The sequence below is a fragment of the Diplotaxodon limnothrissa genome, linkage group LG1 (assembly GCF_057381915.1).
Source record: "Diplotaxodon limnothrissa isolate DT_005_m linkage group LG1, D_limnothrissa_male_GT1.1, whole genome shotgun sequence".
NCBI classification, from domain to species: domain Eukaryota; kingdom Metazoa; phylum Chordata; class Actinopteri; order Cichliformes; family Cichlidae; genus Diplotaxodon; species Diplotaxodon limnothrissa.
The window spans coordinates 19076156-19091935 of record NC_140596.1 but is presented as its reverse complement, the minus strand read 5'-3'; the positions used below and the strand labels follow the sequence as shown (position 1 = coordinate 19091935).

At 40.9% G+C, this 15780-nt stretch overlaps 1 protein-coding gene across 2 annotated transcripts; it reads left to right on the top strand.

Annotated features, from left to right (window-relative positions):
- The first annotated feature begins 1403 nt into the window (after nt 1-1403).
- Nucleotides 1404-12627, top strand: tradd (tnfrsf1a-associated via death domain). Of its 2 annotated transcripts, none has more exons than XM_085354536.1 (5): nt 1404-1507; nt 7693-7856; nt 7958-8238; nt 9253-9400; nt 12143-12627. In XM_085354536.1, exons 1-5 carry the CDS (start codon nt 1404-1406, stop codon nt 12439-12441), a joined length of 996 nt encoding a protein of 331 aa, XP_085210662.1. In that variant the 3' UTR covers nt 12442-12627. The 2 variants fall into 2 exon arrangements, with proteins under 2 accessions (XP_085210662.1, XP_085210669.1); XM_085354543.1 differs by having other exon boundaries at nt 1449-1507; nt 7696-7856.
- Nucleotides 12628-15780: the final 3153 nt, after the last annotated feature.

Genomic DNA, 15780 nt, shown 5'->3' with positions numbered 1-15780 from the left:
GCTCAGTTTGCAGGCCTTGATTGTTTTTGTTATACCTGCTCTCTCTTCAGCACATTTTGAATGCTTTTAAGGACATTCCTTATCACTGTTATGCAGATGACATTCTGTTATATACCTCTTAAGCCCCAATGTGTTTCTAAGTTACAGAGATCGCATAGGTGCATAGACTCTTTTAGAAGCTTGATGACTGACAATTTTATCCAACTTATTGAAGAAAAACATGAATCCTTGTTTGTGCCCCTGGCAGATTTGTGTCTAAAATATTGGAAACTATGCCACATTTATTAAATCTTTTATTAGGAACCTTGGGGTAACTTTTGATGCAGCTTTCACTTTAGATGTTCACATTAAATCTCTGGTTCACTCTTCAATAGTGTCATGCTCTAAGTTGGAAATTAATATCTTGCATTTATATCATTGCATCTGAATGATAGGAATTCCTTGTTCTGTTGGTTTAACAAAGCTTCTTTGTACGCCACTGCAAAAGTGTTAGAAGTACCGACACGTCACACTGTTACCAATTTAGTTATGTGTTGAGTGTTTCATGGACAAACATTAGTCTAGATCAGTAAACTTCCATACATCCATACATCTTTAGCAAGTTCTAGACATCATGTGATCAGGGTGAGTACTAAAGGAGACAGAGTTTTTGCAGCAGTGGTGCTCAGACTCTCCCACTGAGCCTGAGATCCTCCAGACTCTGTGGTATTCATTAAAAAGCAGTTAAAAACTCACTTTTTTAGACTTGCTGTAACTTGGTTACATTTTTGTCTTCATGTTTTGATTATTTTGTTGTTATATTTATCTTAAAATAATATTTTTCTTACTATACAAAATATAATGAGCTGTTGGCTCAAGACTTTTGCACAGGACTATATACATTCAGATTTAGTTGTGTTAGGCTAAAAGTCCCCAAAAACAAATATATTTAAACAAAATAACATTTAAAAGCTGAAGCCAGCAGATATATTTGTTCATAAATGACATAAAAGTTCCATTTGATTAATGTTTTTGATTAGATTTCTTAGATCAGTTGCACCTGTGTCTAAATTTCCGGAAAACCTTTGCACCCCTGCATCGCTTTGTGTGACTATGCAAATATGCCTAGTGCATTGTTTTGGTTTTCCCCAGCAGCTGTTTAAATCTGTTAACACACAAAAACCCAGCGAACACAGTGAGAAATTAGACTCGTCAAAGAGCCAGTAAAGTGTTTCAGTGTTTTGGTTCAGGTTTATATTTATGATTAAATGCTAGATGTAATTGTTCGTAACGAGATTCGTTGAACTACATATGAACGTTTACGTTAAAATGAAAAAAAAAGAAAAAAAAAAGAAAACCTCACGCACACAAAAAAAACACTTCCTTCCCGTCACGATTTTCCTCGTTGATTTTCACCAATCAGAATGCAGCTTGATTGCTGCTCACCCAATGGGAAGCCAGGAAGCTCATACTGTCCGTGTGATTCCACAGAAGGAAGCGTTACCAAACACTTTAACAAAGTTTTAAGGTAAGTTTGAGCCGAGTTTGTCAAAGTGTTACTTCACGGTGAATCAAAGGACCTCCTAGGCAGAAACTAGGCGTGTGGACTTCCCGAGGCTTTGGGCCGCTTCAGCGGCGTGGCTGCTCGTAGCTTTACGGTAGCTCTATCTATTCTGCGTGACATTTCTCACAGTAACCTCCATCCCTTTCAGTATAAGGTACTGACATTTTAAAACGGAATAGCTATCTTTGCGGTGTTCTGACTCAAACCAATGCAGCTGTCAAACTGTTATGAAGGTAATCAGCTAGCTCACCTGTACGTACGGGTCGCATAGCAACCACGTCCCCTAGTTTTAAGTTGGACAACAGTTATAGCTTTGACATTAAAGTTACATAGTCTATAATTTGAGTAAACTCTGGGTGTGTTTTCTGTTGTTTCTGTAAGGCTTAATTTATGATGAGTTTATAAGCTGTAATCGAAGGTTTTGTTGTTACTTTAAGCTAGGAAACATAGCAATGTAATAAAATATCCTCAGATAGCAATATTTGTTAATGTTTTTGCTTATAATTCAGTGGATCTCGAACTTTTTCTGGCTTGCCTGACTTTAGAAGTCAAAGCTAAAGCTGTAATCGTGATGTACGTATTTATTATACACTTAACTGCGACTTTATTGGATATACCTGTTCTTAACACAGATTTCTAATCAGCCAATCACATGGCCTTGTTGATGCTAGAGGCGAATGGGCAGACTGCTTTGAGCTCATAGGAAATTAACGGCAACTGAAATAACCACTAGTTACAACAAAGGTATGCAGGAGAGCATCTATGAAAACATAGCACATCCAACTTGGAAGCAAATAGGCTGCAGCTGCACAAGGCCATACCAGCAGCAGAGGGCACAGCGAGTGCCACCCTAGCTACAGTTCACAGGGGCTCAACAAACCTGAACAATAGAAGATCGGGGGGAAAAAACATTGCCTGGTCTGATGAGTCTTGTTTTCTGCTCCAACATTCAGATGGTAGGGTCAGAATTTGACATAAAAGCATGGATCCATGGCTCAGGCTGCTGGTGTAGGAACCATTATTTTAAGTCAGCTTCATTCCACATGTTTACCCAGGTCATCCATACTCTACTTATAGTGGAAGTGCTAGTCATATTCGATGTACAGGGGGATAAATAACTTATTCGCAACTAGCCTCCTGTTGTTAATGTAACTTTGAGTTAGTTCAGATGTGCTAAATGTCGTTTTCAGAGATGAACCCCTCACACATTGCGTTGGATGTGTCTCCCTAATTAGAATGTTCTAACTTGAAACACAAGAGCCATGCTGAAGAGGGTTTTCTGATACCATGGCAGCCCAAAATTAAAAGGAATCTAAGGCTAAATTGAAAAATAAATTGATAACTGTTTTAAAGACACTGGAAATAATGTGATCTGATCTTCTAAGTCAAAATAAGATAAAAACAAAATCTGAATAAACTGAAAACATTTTCGTGTCCTTTATGAACAGCTAGATAACAAACAGTGAAGGTGGAAAATAACAAATGAACTCTTGAAATTAGCAACTGAAACAGCCGCCTTCAGCAGCCGCGACCTCCGTCAGATGCTTCCTGTAGCAGTTTTTAGAGGCATTCATGATGAAGAGGAGGAATTTCAGATTGTGTTTGGTGTGTTATTAGTCATTGTGTGCTTTTTTCCATATAATATTTTGCTGGGAATCAATTCAGAAACCTCAGATATTCCAGAGGAGTTAAATGTTTTTTTCTTGCCCCTTAATTCATTACTTACAGTTTACAAACTGTTTATAAACTTGCCTGAGCAAAAATAGACTGCAAACAAAGTTTATGGTTAACTGAAATGGTTTTGGAAGACCTGCCAAGTTAAGGTGATCAAAAACACAAGTCACTTTTTATGCGTCTGCATGCAAAACGTGCTCCTCTTATTCATACTGACTGTAAAGAGGAGCCTTCCCAACATGTAAGGCCTCAGGTTTTCCAAACTTCTGCTGAGGAAAATTTGTCCTCTCTAACCAGCAGTTCACTGAAGAAACAAGTCAAACTGAACTTGAAACTTAAAAACACTGTAACCTTGGAAAAACCGACTTGATTTAATCACAGAATGCTGAAGCTTCGGATGATGAATGACCACGAAGGCTCTGATTTTGCCACCCACTTCTCACGAGCTGAAACCTCTGAATTTTGACAGAGTCAGTTCATTTTTATATCTCTGGATGGTCAGATCACACTGTTACTGTTAAAACTACTTTAAGGATCTTTCGGATATGAGGAATCAATATTTCTAGCTTTAGCTGTTTTCCATCAATATTCAGTTGTGTAAATAGCACCTAGTACATCCTCTGGAAACTGGGCTTTTCTCTTTGACGAGCAAACCTCTGATCTTTGATACAGTGACTACAGATAAAGGTCGCATGCTTCACCACATCATTCATTTGTGTGAAAAAGTAATTACGCTCTCAGCCACAGAAGCTTGTGTTGTCCACCTGGTGTTTCACATTGGGTTGCAAATCTTTGACCTCTCTTCCTTCATGTCCATCAATTGAAAGATGTTTGAGGGTTTTCCTGCATGTAACAAGTGTTACCTTCACAGGAACGATAACCCTCCCTTTCCTGCCTCTGAGGTCTTCCTTTGTGGATTTGTCGGTGTGCTGAGGATTATTATCATGGGAGGAGATTTGGGGTTTAATATGTTGCCAAAGAACACCACAGCATACAGAATGGACATGCCAAGGATTTAACTACTGGTTGTTGACCACTTGAGTCACAGATGCTCCCCCCCAGGCTGACATAACCATGTAGGGATGGTCTTTTCCTGACAATAAAGACCTTTTTCTTGCATGACTCCCACACAGGTGTGGCAGACACATGCAACAGAGTTACCTGCAGACCCTGTGATCACATTTTTCAAGGTTTTTTTAGACCAAAAAAAAGAAAAAAGAAGAATTTGTGGTCATTTTAAATCTCTTGCCAGACTTGACATCAGATAAATGATATATGGCATGGCGTCACCATGTAGTTGGCATGTTTTGTTTTCTAACAGAGAGCTTTACTAAAAACGCTAGAAGTGTAACTTAATGCTGTGTGGTCATAAGGATATGATCATTATAGGGATGATTAAACAAATTATTAGCCCTCAGTGTCAGTTATTCTTATATTTATGTATGGATTGAAGCGAGTAGATGTTAAAAAGCTACATTTATAATTGAAAATGATCATTTGCAAACTTAGTCAGGGGGAATTATGAAATGTTTTCTGCTTATGCTTTTCAAATGTGAGGACTTTCCATTTTTACCCTTTTATGTCATCTGAATTTATTGTTCGTATTTTTTTGGACTGGACAAAATGAGCCACTTTTGAATTCGTTTGATTCATGCTTCTGAATCAAATTTTTTTTTTGTTACCCAAACAAGCTCTCCAGGGAATACTAGAGGTTGGCTTTTGGCAGCAAAGGATGAATTTTATATTTTAAGCTCCCGATGATCACTTAATCCTCATCCAGCTGCTAAACTAATCTCACAGTATACTTCCAGTGTACCAGTTGATAGGATAGCAAATAATTACATACTGCCTAAGTCGTTTCCTGTACACCTAGCCGCCAAGCATACTGTGATTCAGTAAAATGCGAGGACGTGCACCTAATCCAGCTCAGAGGTTCCTCTTTCCCTGCAGAGCGCTCCAAGTCAGGATGCATAGAGACAGCACCAGCAGGTTTCAGCGGTTCATCCAGGGCACAGGAGTCAGGGGCTGGAGTGGGGGAGGGGAGGGATGAGATTAAACATGTTTTTATGTAATGAGGGTTTCAGAAGGGAGCTGGGGTAAAAAAGGTGGAGTGAGGCCAGAAACATGGTGGATGTATTTTGGCTGCCGTGGGTCGGGCGGTTAAGTCAGCAGAGGTGATACGGTTTATTATCCCATCACTCTGAGTGAACACGATTAGAAACTGAATCTCCTGCTTCAGATAAAATGAGACGTAGAATTAATGACCACTGATCAAAAATTTAGAGCCTGAATTTGAGATGACGTACGTCTCTCACCACATGTTTTTATTACCTGCTGACGGTGGAGGAACAGTGATTTACACTGGGTTCAAACCTCCTGCTGTACTGGGGCCTTTCTGTGGACTTTCATATTTCCTACATCTTCATGGGTTTCCTCTGCATGCTCCGGTTTCACCACACAGTCCAAAGACATGCGTGTTTGAGTAATAGTTGTTTTTGCCCCTTAGTCGTAAAAGGCTGATGGGGTATTTTCATTATCCTGCTGAGCGAGTGGTTGGGGGACGTGGACGCCCAAGTTTGTTGGGCGATAATGTGATAACTCGAGAACGAAGCAATGGTCTGATACAGCTGGTGTATCTATTAACTCATTCACTGCCAGCCATTTGAAAATGGCTGGCAGTGAAACACAACAAGACTTGCACCACATTTTTGTCTCACTGCGCAATCCCTTACGTGCGCAAACCCTGCACCCCCTTGCAGGTCTACATTTACTGCTGGTGGGCTTCAGTTCAACTTACGTTGACTGCCATTGGCGTCTATAGACGTCAATGGCAGTGAATGAGTTAAAAATCTCAGGTGAGTTTGAATCTCATTGACCGTGATCTCAAAGTTAGAGGTCAGTTTTGAAAGCTTGAAATTTAAACAGGTGCATCTGCTAGGAGGCTGAGCTGCTGCTGTCAGTATTTTTTTTAATTATCTGTGAGTAAGTGTGGATGTCCGTCTCCAAATGTTAGCCCTGTGATGGATCGATTCAGGGTTCACCTTGCCTCTTACCTTGAACCAGTTAAAAAAAAATCTATATCCAAAAATGTAGTTAAATGTTTAAATAACACAACAAAACCCAGAAACATTACATTTAAGACAAGAGAAATACGAGAAAAGGAGAAAATCCTCAAATTTAACAAACAAGCAAACCTACAAACAGGTGATAGAGTAGGGCTCACTGTCTTATTTGTTATGCTAGTGCAAGAAATTGAATATCATTCATGTAATTGAATTTAAAAAAGTAAACTTCCATGTATTCTGTATTCATTACACAAAGCATATTATTTCAAGACTTGTTTTTGATTAAATTCAGTTGATTATGGTTTGTAGCTCATGTAGTGGAATATTGTAGAATATTTAATTTGGATTTCACAGTATATTTACACTCTGTTAACCACATGGTCAAGCACAATCATTAGGAAAAATGCTGAGTTGACAGTTGTCCAGTCGATCATCAACACCCTCCTCACGGAGGATAAGCCATAGAGAGTCATTGCTGTATTGAAGCATATAAATAGAAAGTTGACTGGAAGAATGAAGAGTATTGTAAAATTTGCACCACAATGACAGAAGACTTGAGAGGATTGTAGAGGGGGAAAAAGTGGATTGAAGAACTTGAGAGAATTTCACAAGGAGTGGACAGAGCCTGGTGTCAGTGCATCAAGAGCCACCACATACAGACGTCTTCAGCCGAAAGTAAAACTTGCATTTGATTTGGAAATCAAGGTCCTGGATATGTGAGAAAGAGTGGAGAATCCAACGTGTTTGAAGTCCAGTGTGAAGTTTCCACAGTCTGTGACAATTTAGGGTGCCATTTCATCTGCTGCTGCTGGTGGTGGTCAACACAGTCGTCTACCAGGAGACTTTAGAGCACTTTATCAATCCATCTGCTAACAACCTTTATAGTGATGTCAATTTCCTTTCCCAGCACCACTTAGGACCTGTCCACAGCGATAAAACTACCACCAAATGGTTTGCTGGCAATGTTTTCACCCTGCTACATTTACCAGCCAACTCACTTGACCCTAACTCCCACCGCAAGAAATCTACAAAGTGGACGAGAAATACCCAAAACCAAAACACAGACAAGCTGAAGGCCACAATCAAAGCAACCTAGGCTTCAGTAACACCTCAGCAGTGCTACAAGCTGATCGGTTTCATGCCACTAATTACTGCATAAGTGCAGTAATTAGTGGCAAAGGAGCTCAAACCAAGTATCAAGTGTATAAACATGCGGATGTTTCCTTTGTAAATCCTTTTTTATTCCCATTGATCTCGGCAAATATTCTACTAATCTCAGATACTTGATTTCATGAGCCGTACATTAAAATCAATGAAGTTAAAGCAAAAACAAAGCTTGAAATATTTCACTTTATATTTGATGAATATACAATATATGAAAGTGTACCTTTCTGCATTAATTGTCTCAAGTAGTGTTCAGAGAATGGCGGACAAGACTGTGGATGGAGGTCAATGGACGGGATGCGCAGTCATGTTTCTGCAGTCGCTGTGTCCCGGTGTGAACCTGCTCTCTCTCTACAAAGACCCACAGGGAAAGTTCATCATTTTCAAAGTCATCAAGCTGACACTTACAGGTGAGCCCTCGGTTAGGCATTTCTCATACTGCATGCTCATTAAAATAGAAAAAACCTCTTGTAGGGTTTACCTTGATTAATCATAGTCTTCCACTGTTAAGACTCTGCTGGAGGCCTGGGTACATTTGAGATCCTAAAGGTCCATGACGCGGATCCCTTCCTGGGGGTGGAGGTGAAGTTTGTGAATGTGGCAGCATGTCATCAGTTCCTGGAGAGCTACAGCTCTGGAGCGGTGAGACAGTATCTCTGCCAGCACGCCTGCCGGCTGCTCGCTCTGTCCCAGGAGTTAACTGTGGAAACCCAGCTCAAGGCAGGCACTCATACTCTGGATCGGTGTCTGGACAAGCTGGATCTTTGCCTACAGCACATCCACCTGTCACAGGTAAGGTTGATGTTCCTGTTAAACTGTTCTCCAGTGATTTTAAAGAGGCAAAAAGATTTTAAAAGTAGATCTCATTTCACCTCACCGTGCCTGACACTGGCCGATTTCTAATGGGATTTTTTCTTGCAAGGTAATTTAGCTGCAATGTGAAACCTTTTCACAAAGATTCACACAAGCAGGTTTGTCATAATCATACCTGTTCCTGAAAGCTAACAGCCACACTCTCTCAGTGACAGTTCAGCCTGATCACTCGTTAGAGTTCCACACAGCCAACTTTTGGGAGCAGTTGAGTTTAAGGAGAGGGAGACAAGACAAAAGACACACTGTGGAAGAGAGCCAGAGATTTAATAATAACTAATGATTAAATGCAGAGAGGTGTCAAAACATACAGTGAGTGAAAAGAGACCAGAATGAGGAACACTGCATCACAGGAAGCCCCCAGCAGTCTAAACCTATTGCAACATAACTAAGAGGGCATTCAGGGATCACCTGATCCAACCCTAGCTATTTGCTTTACCAAAAAGGAAAGTTCTAACCCTAATCTTAAAAGTAGAGAGGGTTTCTGTCTCCTGAATCCAAACTGGGAGGCTGAAGGCTCTGCCTCCCATTCTACTTTTAAATACTCTGGGAATCGCAAGTAAGCCTGCTGTCTGAGAGCAAAGTGCTCTAATGCGGTACTATGAGGTCATTAACATGGGGGCTGATTATTCAAGACCTTGTATGTGAGGAGCAGGATTTTAAATTTGATTCTACCAGAGAGCCAAAGAAGAGAAGCCAATATGGGAAATATCCTCAACTCTTTCTAGTTCCTGTGAGTACTTGCTCTGCAGGATTTTGGATCCACTGAAAATGTAACCGCAAAATTTAGCATTTTGAAACAAATAATCTCCTGTTTCTGCCAAATTTAAGCCATTGCCCTTTATTGTAGTCACTATGGCCTTCGGAGAGTGTGCCCACTTTGACGTTCTCATTTATTTTTATTCTGAGTGATTTCTGCCATTTTGTGCCTTTCAGCCGGAGCGCCTGCGCGATGAGGAGATCGATGAGCTCGAGCAGCAGCTGCAGAGTCAGGCCCGCGGTCCTGCCTCACAGTCCGTCACCATCATGCAGGAAGAGTCTCCCGTTCCCAGCAACTGCTTCAAGTTTCAGAACAGAGTGTTTGGTGAGTCGAGACTGTCCTTGTTACTAGTCGTGTGTGTGGTGTGCTGTCCACAGTACATTATTTAGATATTCTCTGTAATTTAACTATCGGGGATTGTCGTTCATTTACAAATGGTGGGCTTACTGCCATCTCCTCGTTCTCCTCATGTGTCTGCAAAAACAAATTCAAGAAGCTGACAGAACTTTGTTGATTGACTTTTTTTTTCTCGACAGCACATGAATTCAATACTATTTCAGCTGACTCCCTAATCCAGCCAGTCAGTGGGAAGAGATTAATGCCTGCAGCTAATGTGTTTGGTTTTCATACTTGGACTGATTTCATATTGGGTCAACTAAAATTTGAATTAATAAAAATGCAGGAGATTTGGTGGCTGCCAAACAACTGAAATTAAACACCCAGTGACACATTAAGGCTCTCCTGGGGTTTGTAAATTGATGTTGGTGGTCTTGATGGGAAAAAAGGAAAGTGTGAAAGTACAACAGCAGGGATTTTTGTTAATGAACTGACTGCTCTTTATTAATTGCACCTGATTTTTCAGTACTTTTGATCATGCAAGTGCACAACTTTAAAGCTGCTCTGATCAGTTTTTTCCATATGAACAATGAGATTACACAGCTCTGTGATCACAGGCTATTCGCTGACTTTGCCTGTTTGTTGTTTGGTGCTTAGCAAGTAGTGTTTGCTGCTTGAGACCAGCTGCTTGCTGAAGCAGTGAGCCAGAAAACCAAACCAGTGAACTTAAAGGTGCTAAGTGCGATGTGCACTTCAGGAGGTAGTGAAGACATAAAGCTTAAGCTAAGTTAAGATGAACTTTAGACTTGTTAGGACATTGGTCAGCTGGGTAGCACTGTTGCCTCACAGTGAGAAGTCCTGGGTTCAAATCCACCGGTCCATCTCTCCAGATAGCCTGGAGAGGTATCCTATCACTGTCCCCATCTGGCTGAAAATTACTCATTACAGCTGTTTTATAATCTTAAAGCACATGAAACGAATGAATATGCAGAATCTGCAGCTACAGCTGGCAAAAGGACAGTGCAGTATTAAAGTATGAAAGTCCTGTCGGTGTACATTAAAATTAAACAGTGTGGGGGTGCATCCACTTGAGCTTTTTTCCAGCCGTATGCAATCGGAGCTCTATGTATGTAGAAAAGGGATTTATTAAATGTCCACAGGGAGGTCATACAAGTTCAGGGGTCTTAAACGTTTGCTGGGTGTACCACCAGCAGTGTCATGATACATGACTGGCAGATGCTCTGCCTCTCTTCTAGCCTCACAACTGGATGAGCCCTTCTTGTTGACTCTTTGCTCCTGCTTTTAAAAGTGGACCAACATGGCTAAATTTCACTTACCTAATTAGAAACATGGTTTACATGTTTCGAAAAAATCTGAAGCTTGAAAATAAATGTGGTTAATTTTACAGATGTTTACAGGAGTTTCCAGAGGTGCTGAGTGTCCCTTATGTGTGGCCCTTTATATAAAACAGCAGCCAAACTGACATCAACACTAAATGAGAAGCAAGGAATTAATAATGCATCATGTACACAAGTCCTATTGGTGTTTAAGTTTGGGTTGAAAGCTGCAGCCTTTAGCTTTTCTCATAGTCATACACTCATAGTGGGGGATGACTGGACATCAGCGGAGAATGTAACACTGCTGGTCTGAGGATTCAGGTGTGCACTTACTCCTGGAAAACTACAGCATTAGTATGAAATACTGTAGTTTTGATTATATGACTATTTAGTTTGCTGTACTAGAGTCAGGTACTATTATTTGCTTAGAGCTCCCTCCCAAGGTGCTCTCACCTGGACATTTTTAGAAAAGCATTTGGAGTTATCAGCTGAAAAGAAACACTACATCAGAAGAGTCAAATGTGTGATTGAAGCAGCCTGCTAAAGACTCTCAGTAAATTCTTTTAAAACTCAAATTTTTCGATAAATTGAAATGTGATTCTTCACGTAGTGATGCTGGGATTACTACGCGGGAGTGGAAAAGTTTGGGAAGTGAAAATGTATTTGTAGATTTTGAAAAGTTGTGACTTTCTAAATCCACAGGCTTCCCACCACCATTCAAAAAAAATGCACATTAGGTTTATTGGTGATTCTAAGTTGCCCATTGGTGTGAATGAGATTGGGAATAGTTGAGAGACAAGTGGCCTGTCCAGGGGGCACCCTGCCTCCACCCTGTGACAGCTGGGATTGGCTCCATTGTCTCTGCAGCCGTGAATTGGATAAGCAGTTAAAAAGGTGGATTGATGGACTCTGTTTATGTGGAAACATGGAGAGACGCATAGATTATTTTTGTCATCTGGTGTATAAATACATTTCTTATTAAATGAGCAGTGTTTTTTTTTAAAGAAAGTGCTCATTTCTGTTGTCTGGCTGTGTTTTTTGTTTTTTTTTGTTTTTTTAGTGGAGTGGGATGATGGGTGTCTTTCATTTAGCTTTATGGTTCCAGCTATTATTAAAATCTTGACTCTCGCTCAGGTTTTTATACCTCAGAGATGGAAACATTTGAGGAGTGTTTTTTTTATTTTATTTTTTTATATATACATTATTGTGTAATGGTTTTAGAGTTCGACTCACTGTCACCCGTGAACTAATAGGAGTTTCGACACCCCTGCCCTAAGTTCTTCTGTGAGAGCTTGCTGTTTACATCTGTTTGTAAAACACTGTTTATGTAATCGTACTTGATTGCGGTTTACATTAATGCTTTCCCTTCATCTTTATCCTGTGGCCCCGTCAGAGGACCGAATGCTGACAGCGGCAGATGTGCAGAGCTTTTCTAACGGAGTTGGCCGTCAGTGGAAGCACGTAGGGAGGGCCTTGGGGAAGAACTGCCGCGCTCTGAAGGGCCCGGCAATAGACAACCTGGCCTACGAGTACGAGAGAGAAGGGCTGTATGAGCAAGCCTATCAGCTTCTCAGCCGCTTCATCCAGGCGGAGGGGAGGGCGGCCAAGCTGAGCCGACTGGTCAAAGCACTGGAGGACTGCAAACTCACGAGCCTGGCTGAAAATATTCTGGACCCGCAGCCGCGAGAGTAACTCTGAGTCTCAGCTGTGAAAACAGAGAAGGGGGGCGGAGTCCTCTCTGTGCAAGGAGCAGCAACTTTGTCCTCCCTGCTTATGTTATACACACAGTGTGTTTGTTCTTCACATCTGTCATCGACAGCATCCCGTCCTTCAAATCATCCCCCGTGTGTGCGTGCGTGTAGGAGTGTGTGTGGGAGTGTGTGCGTATATTGAATGATTCACGTCTTTGCTTTTCAATTATTAGTATTATTGATAATTGTTTTAATTTAGTTGAATGATCTGTCATCACTTTTTTAAAAATGCTGTCATGAGTTTAATGCACTGTTTAAACCGTTGTCATCATGTTTCTCCTTTTAAAGTCTATTTACAGATGGAACCTGTTGGGTCTTCTTTCTAATGAGTGCGAGACTGTTTTTTTTCTCCTACAAAATGGGTGCATTCAAATTAAATGATTGAGGAACAAAAAAAAAAAAAAGACAAAAAAACAAGCTTCATGTTTCTGTTTGATGCATTAGTGTAATTAAACCTGAAAACACCATTTTGTCAAAAGTCCCTCAGGTATAATTTAGTGTTAATCCGCCCTCCCTCTCCACCAGCGCTGGCTGTCACTCACACACGTGCACATGATTGAACTGCTGATGCTGAACGTCTGTGTGTGTGTGTGTCATTGCTTGAGTCATGATGTGGGCGCTTCAGGGCAGATCTGAGGTAGGTGTGTGTGTTTTATCTCAGCTTGGCTGTCAAAGATGGATGGAGCTTCTACAGGTTGAGCTCCTGTGCTGGTTTCATTCAGGGTCCACTGTAAAAGAGCCCCTCCCCTACTTTTTTTTTTTTTTTTTTTTTTAACTTGACCATCCATCCAGATGTGATGTGTGGATTAGACGTGTTTATCTCACACACACACACACACACACACACACACACACACACACACACACACACACACACACACTAATGTGATACAGACCCTTCAAATAGACATACATAGTGTCCTAAGTTAAACACACACGTCCCTGCTGCTCCAACTGCTGGTGATAGCTAGGCTGTGTCCTCAGTAATATTTTTGGGAATTTTGTGGCACTGACATGATGTGGCATATGTTGATTTAAGCTGACACTGATATTGTTAATACCATCAAGTGATTTAAATGATATGACTTTTAGGCCTGATGGAGGTTAAAAGATGAATTCAAGAAAACATTTAGATCATAATGATGGAGAATAAAATTCCATCCATTCGCTTCCGCTTATCCTTTTCAGGGTCGCGGGGGGCGCTGGAGCCTATCCCAGCTGTCATAGGGCGAGAGGCAGGGTACACCCGGGACAGGTTGCCGGTCTGTCGCAGAGCCAACACATAGGGACAGACAACCATTCACACTCACATTCACACCTAGTGACAATTTGGATTATCCAATTAACCTATCCCCACAAGCTGCATGTCTTTGGACGGTGGGAGGAAGCCGGAGTACCCGGAGAGAACCCACGCAAACACGGGGAGAACATGCAAACTCCGCACAGAAAGACCCCGGCCTGATGGTGGAATTGAACTCAGGACCTTCTTGCTGTGCGGCAACAGTGCTAACCACCGTGGATTAATAAAATTAATCCACATAATGTTTTGTGGGTTGGGGTCAGCAGGTGAACAGGTGTGACAACAGGTCAGCCAGTTTGGATACACATGTTCTTTTTTTTTTTGTGGCGCTAAGCCGATGGGATATGTGCAGGATGTGGTTTGGTTGTGTGTTGTCGAAATCAGCAAAGACTTACCTGAAAGAGACTTCATCTGAATGGCTGTGTATGTTTGTCCCAAACCTATAAACAGGCACATGCAAAAAGAAAGTTTTTACAGGACTCTGTGTCGTTCTGTGAAAAAAAGAAGTAGCTACATCCCTTCTGCTTTCCTGGGAAGCAGTTTGCTGGTCTGGAGCAATCAGTTGTCCAGGTGTGGATGTCTTCAACCTCAATTTGGAGCTTTTAAGTATTTCTTTGAACTGTTGTTTTTCCAGGGAGGAATGATTGTGTAGAATACATCTTTAATAACTTACAAAACAAGAATTTGGTGCTGAGAATGAGCCACAATCATACAGATTCAAATATGTACAAACACTGACTTAAAACTTTAAATAGGTGGTGCTAAAGGTTCTACAATGTCTTAAAAACTGACAACACCACCGTTCATTCCCCTTAGTGATTATGATTAACTACAACTGGTTGTTTTTCTTTGCTGGCAAAAGGATTTGTTTAACAGCACTCATTGGACTGACCAGTACTCCAAGGAAAGACCTAGGAACTCAATGAAGCTCTAAGAAGGAGACTTGTAGATTCACACAAGTTAGGAAGGTCTCTTGGAGCCAGTTTTAAAGAACTTCAGATTGCAAGATCATCAGTTCAAACTATTGTACATAAGTACAAGTTATTCTGATATGTCCTCACTTTACCAAAATCTGGCAGAAGACTCAACCTGTCACCCTCAGATGAGAGGAAATTGTTTAGGATGTTCAGGAACAAGCTGGGAGCCACAAGGCCTGCCATGAACTGAAAACTTCTGTAACAACAGGGTCTCTGTCCACAGTGAAGCCGGACTGAAAGGGTGCTGACCAAGAAAAAAAAGTCCATGCTCTGATCACAAGAGGTATGTTTGGAGGAGGTGAGGCTTTCACTGTAGAACACTGTTCCATCTGTCAGCATGGTGATGGCAGCATCGTGTTTTGGGGCTGTTTTGCTGCCACTGGTACTGGTACATTTCACAAAATAAATGGAATAATGAAAAAGGCGATTACCTCCAAAATGTTCAACTGCACCTCAAGGACAGCAGCTAGACAGTTGAAACTTGGACACAATTGATAAAGCAGGCTAGCATTAAATTTCTGGAATAGTTTTTCCAAAGCCTTGACCTCAACCCTACTTAAAATTTGTGGATTATGCTGAAAACTCAGGTCCATACCAGGACACCATATTAATTCAAATGAACTCTACCAATTCTGCTAAGGATAATGGCTGAGTATACAGACAGAATTATGCCAAAAGTTTGTTGTTGGCTACTAAAAGCGTCTGGTTGCAACTTGCTAAGAGACATTAAAGCAATTATTGGGGTGTATATTCGCCAAATTAGTGTTTTAAAGTCATTAAAGATGTATCCTGTACAATTACTCCACCCTAGAAAAAGAACAGTTACAAAAACAGTAATTAAAAGCCCCATATTACAGTGACATTTGTACCTATGATGAGTGGATGTAAACTTTTGACCACTTCCCTGTTTCTGAGAGGGTTTTTTTGTACCTTTCACCACATTAATTTGGGAATTTTTGTTCTTCACATTTTTCCTCATGAAGCTTTTAATGAGCTTAAGATC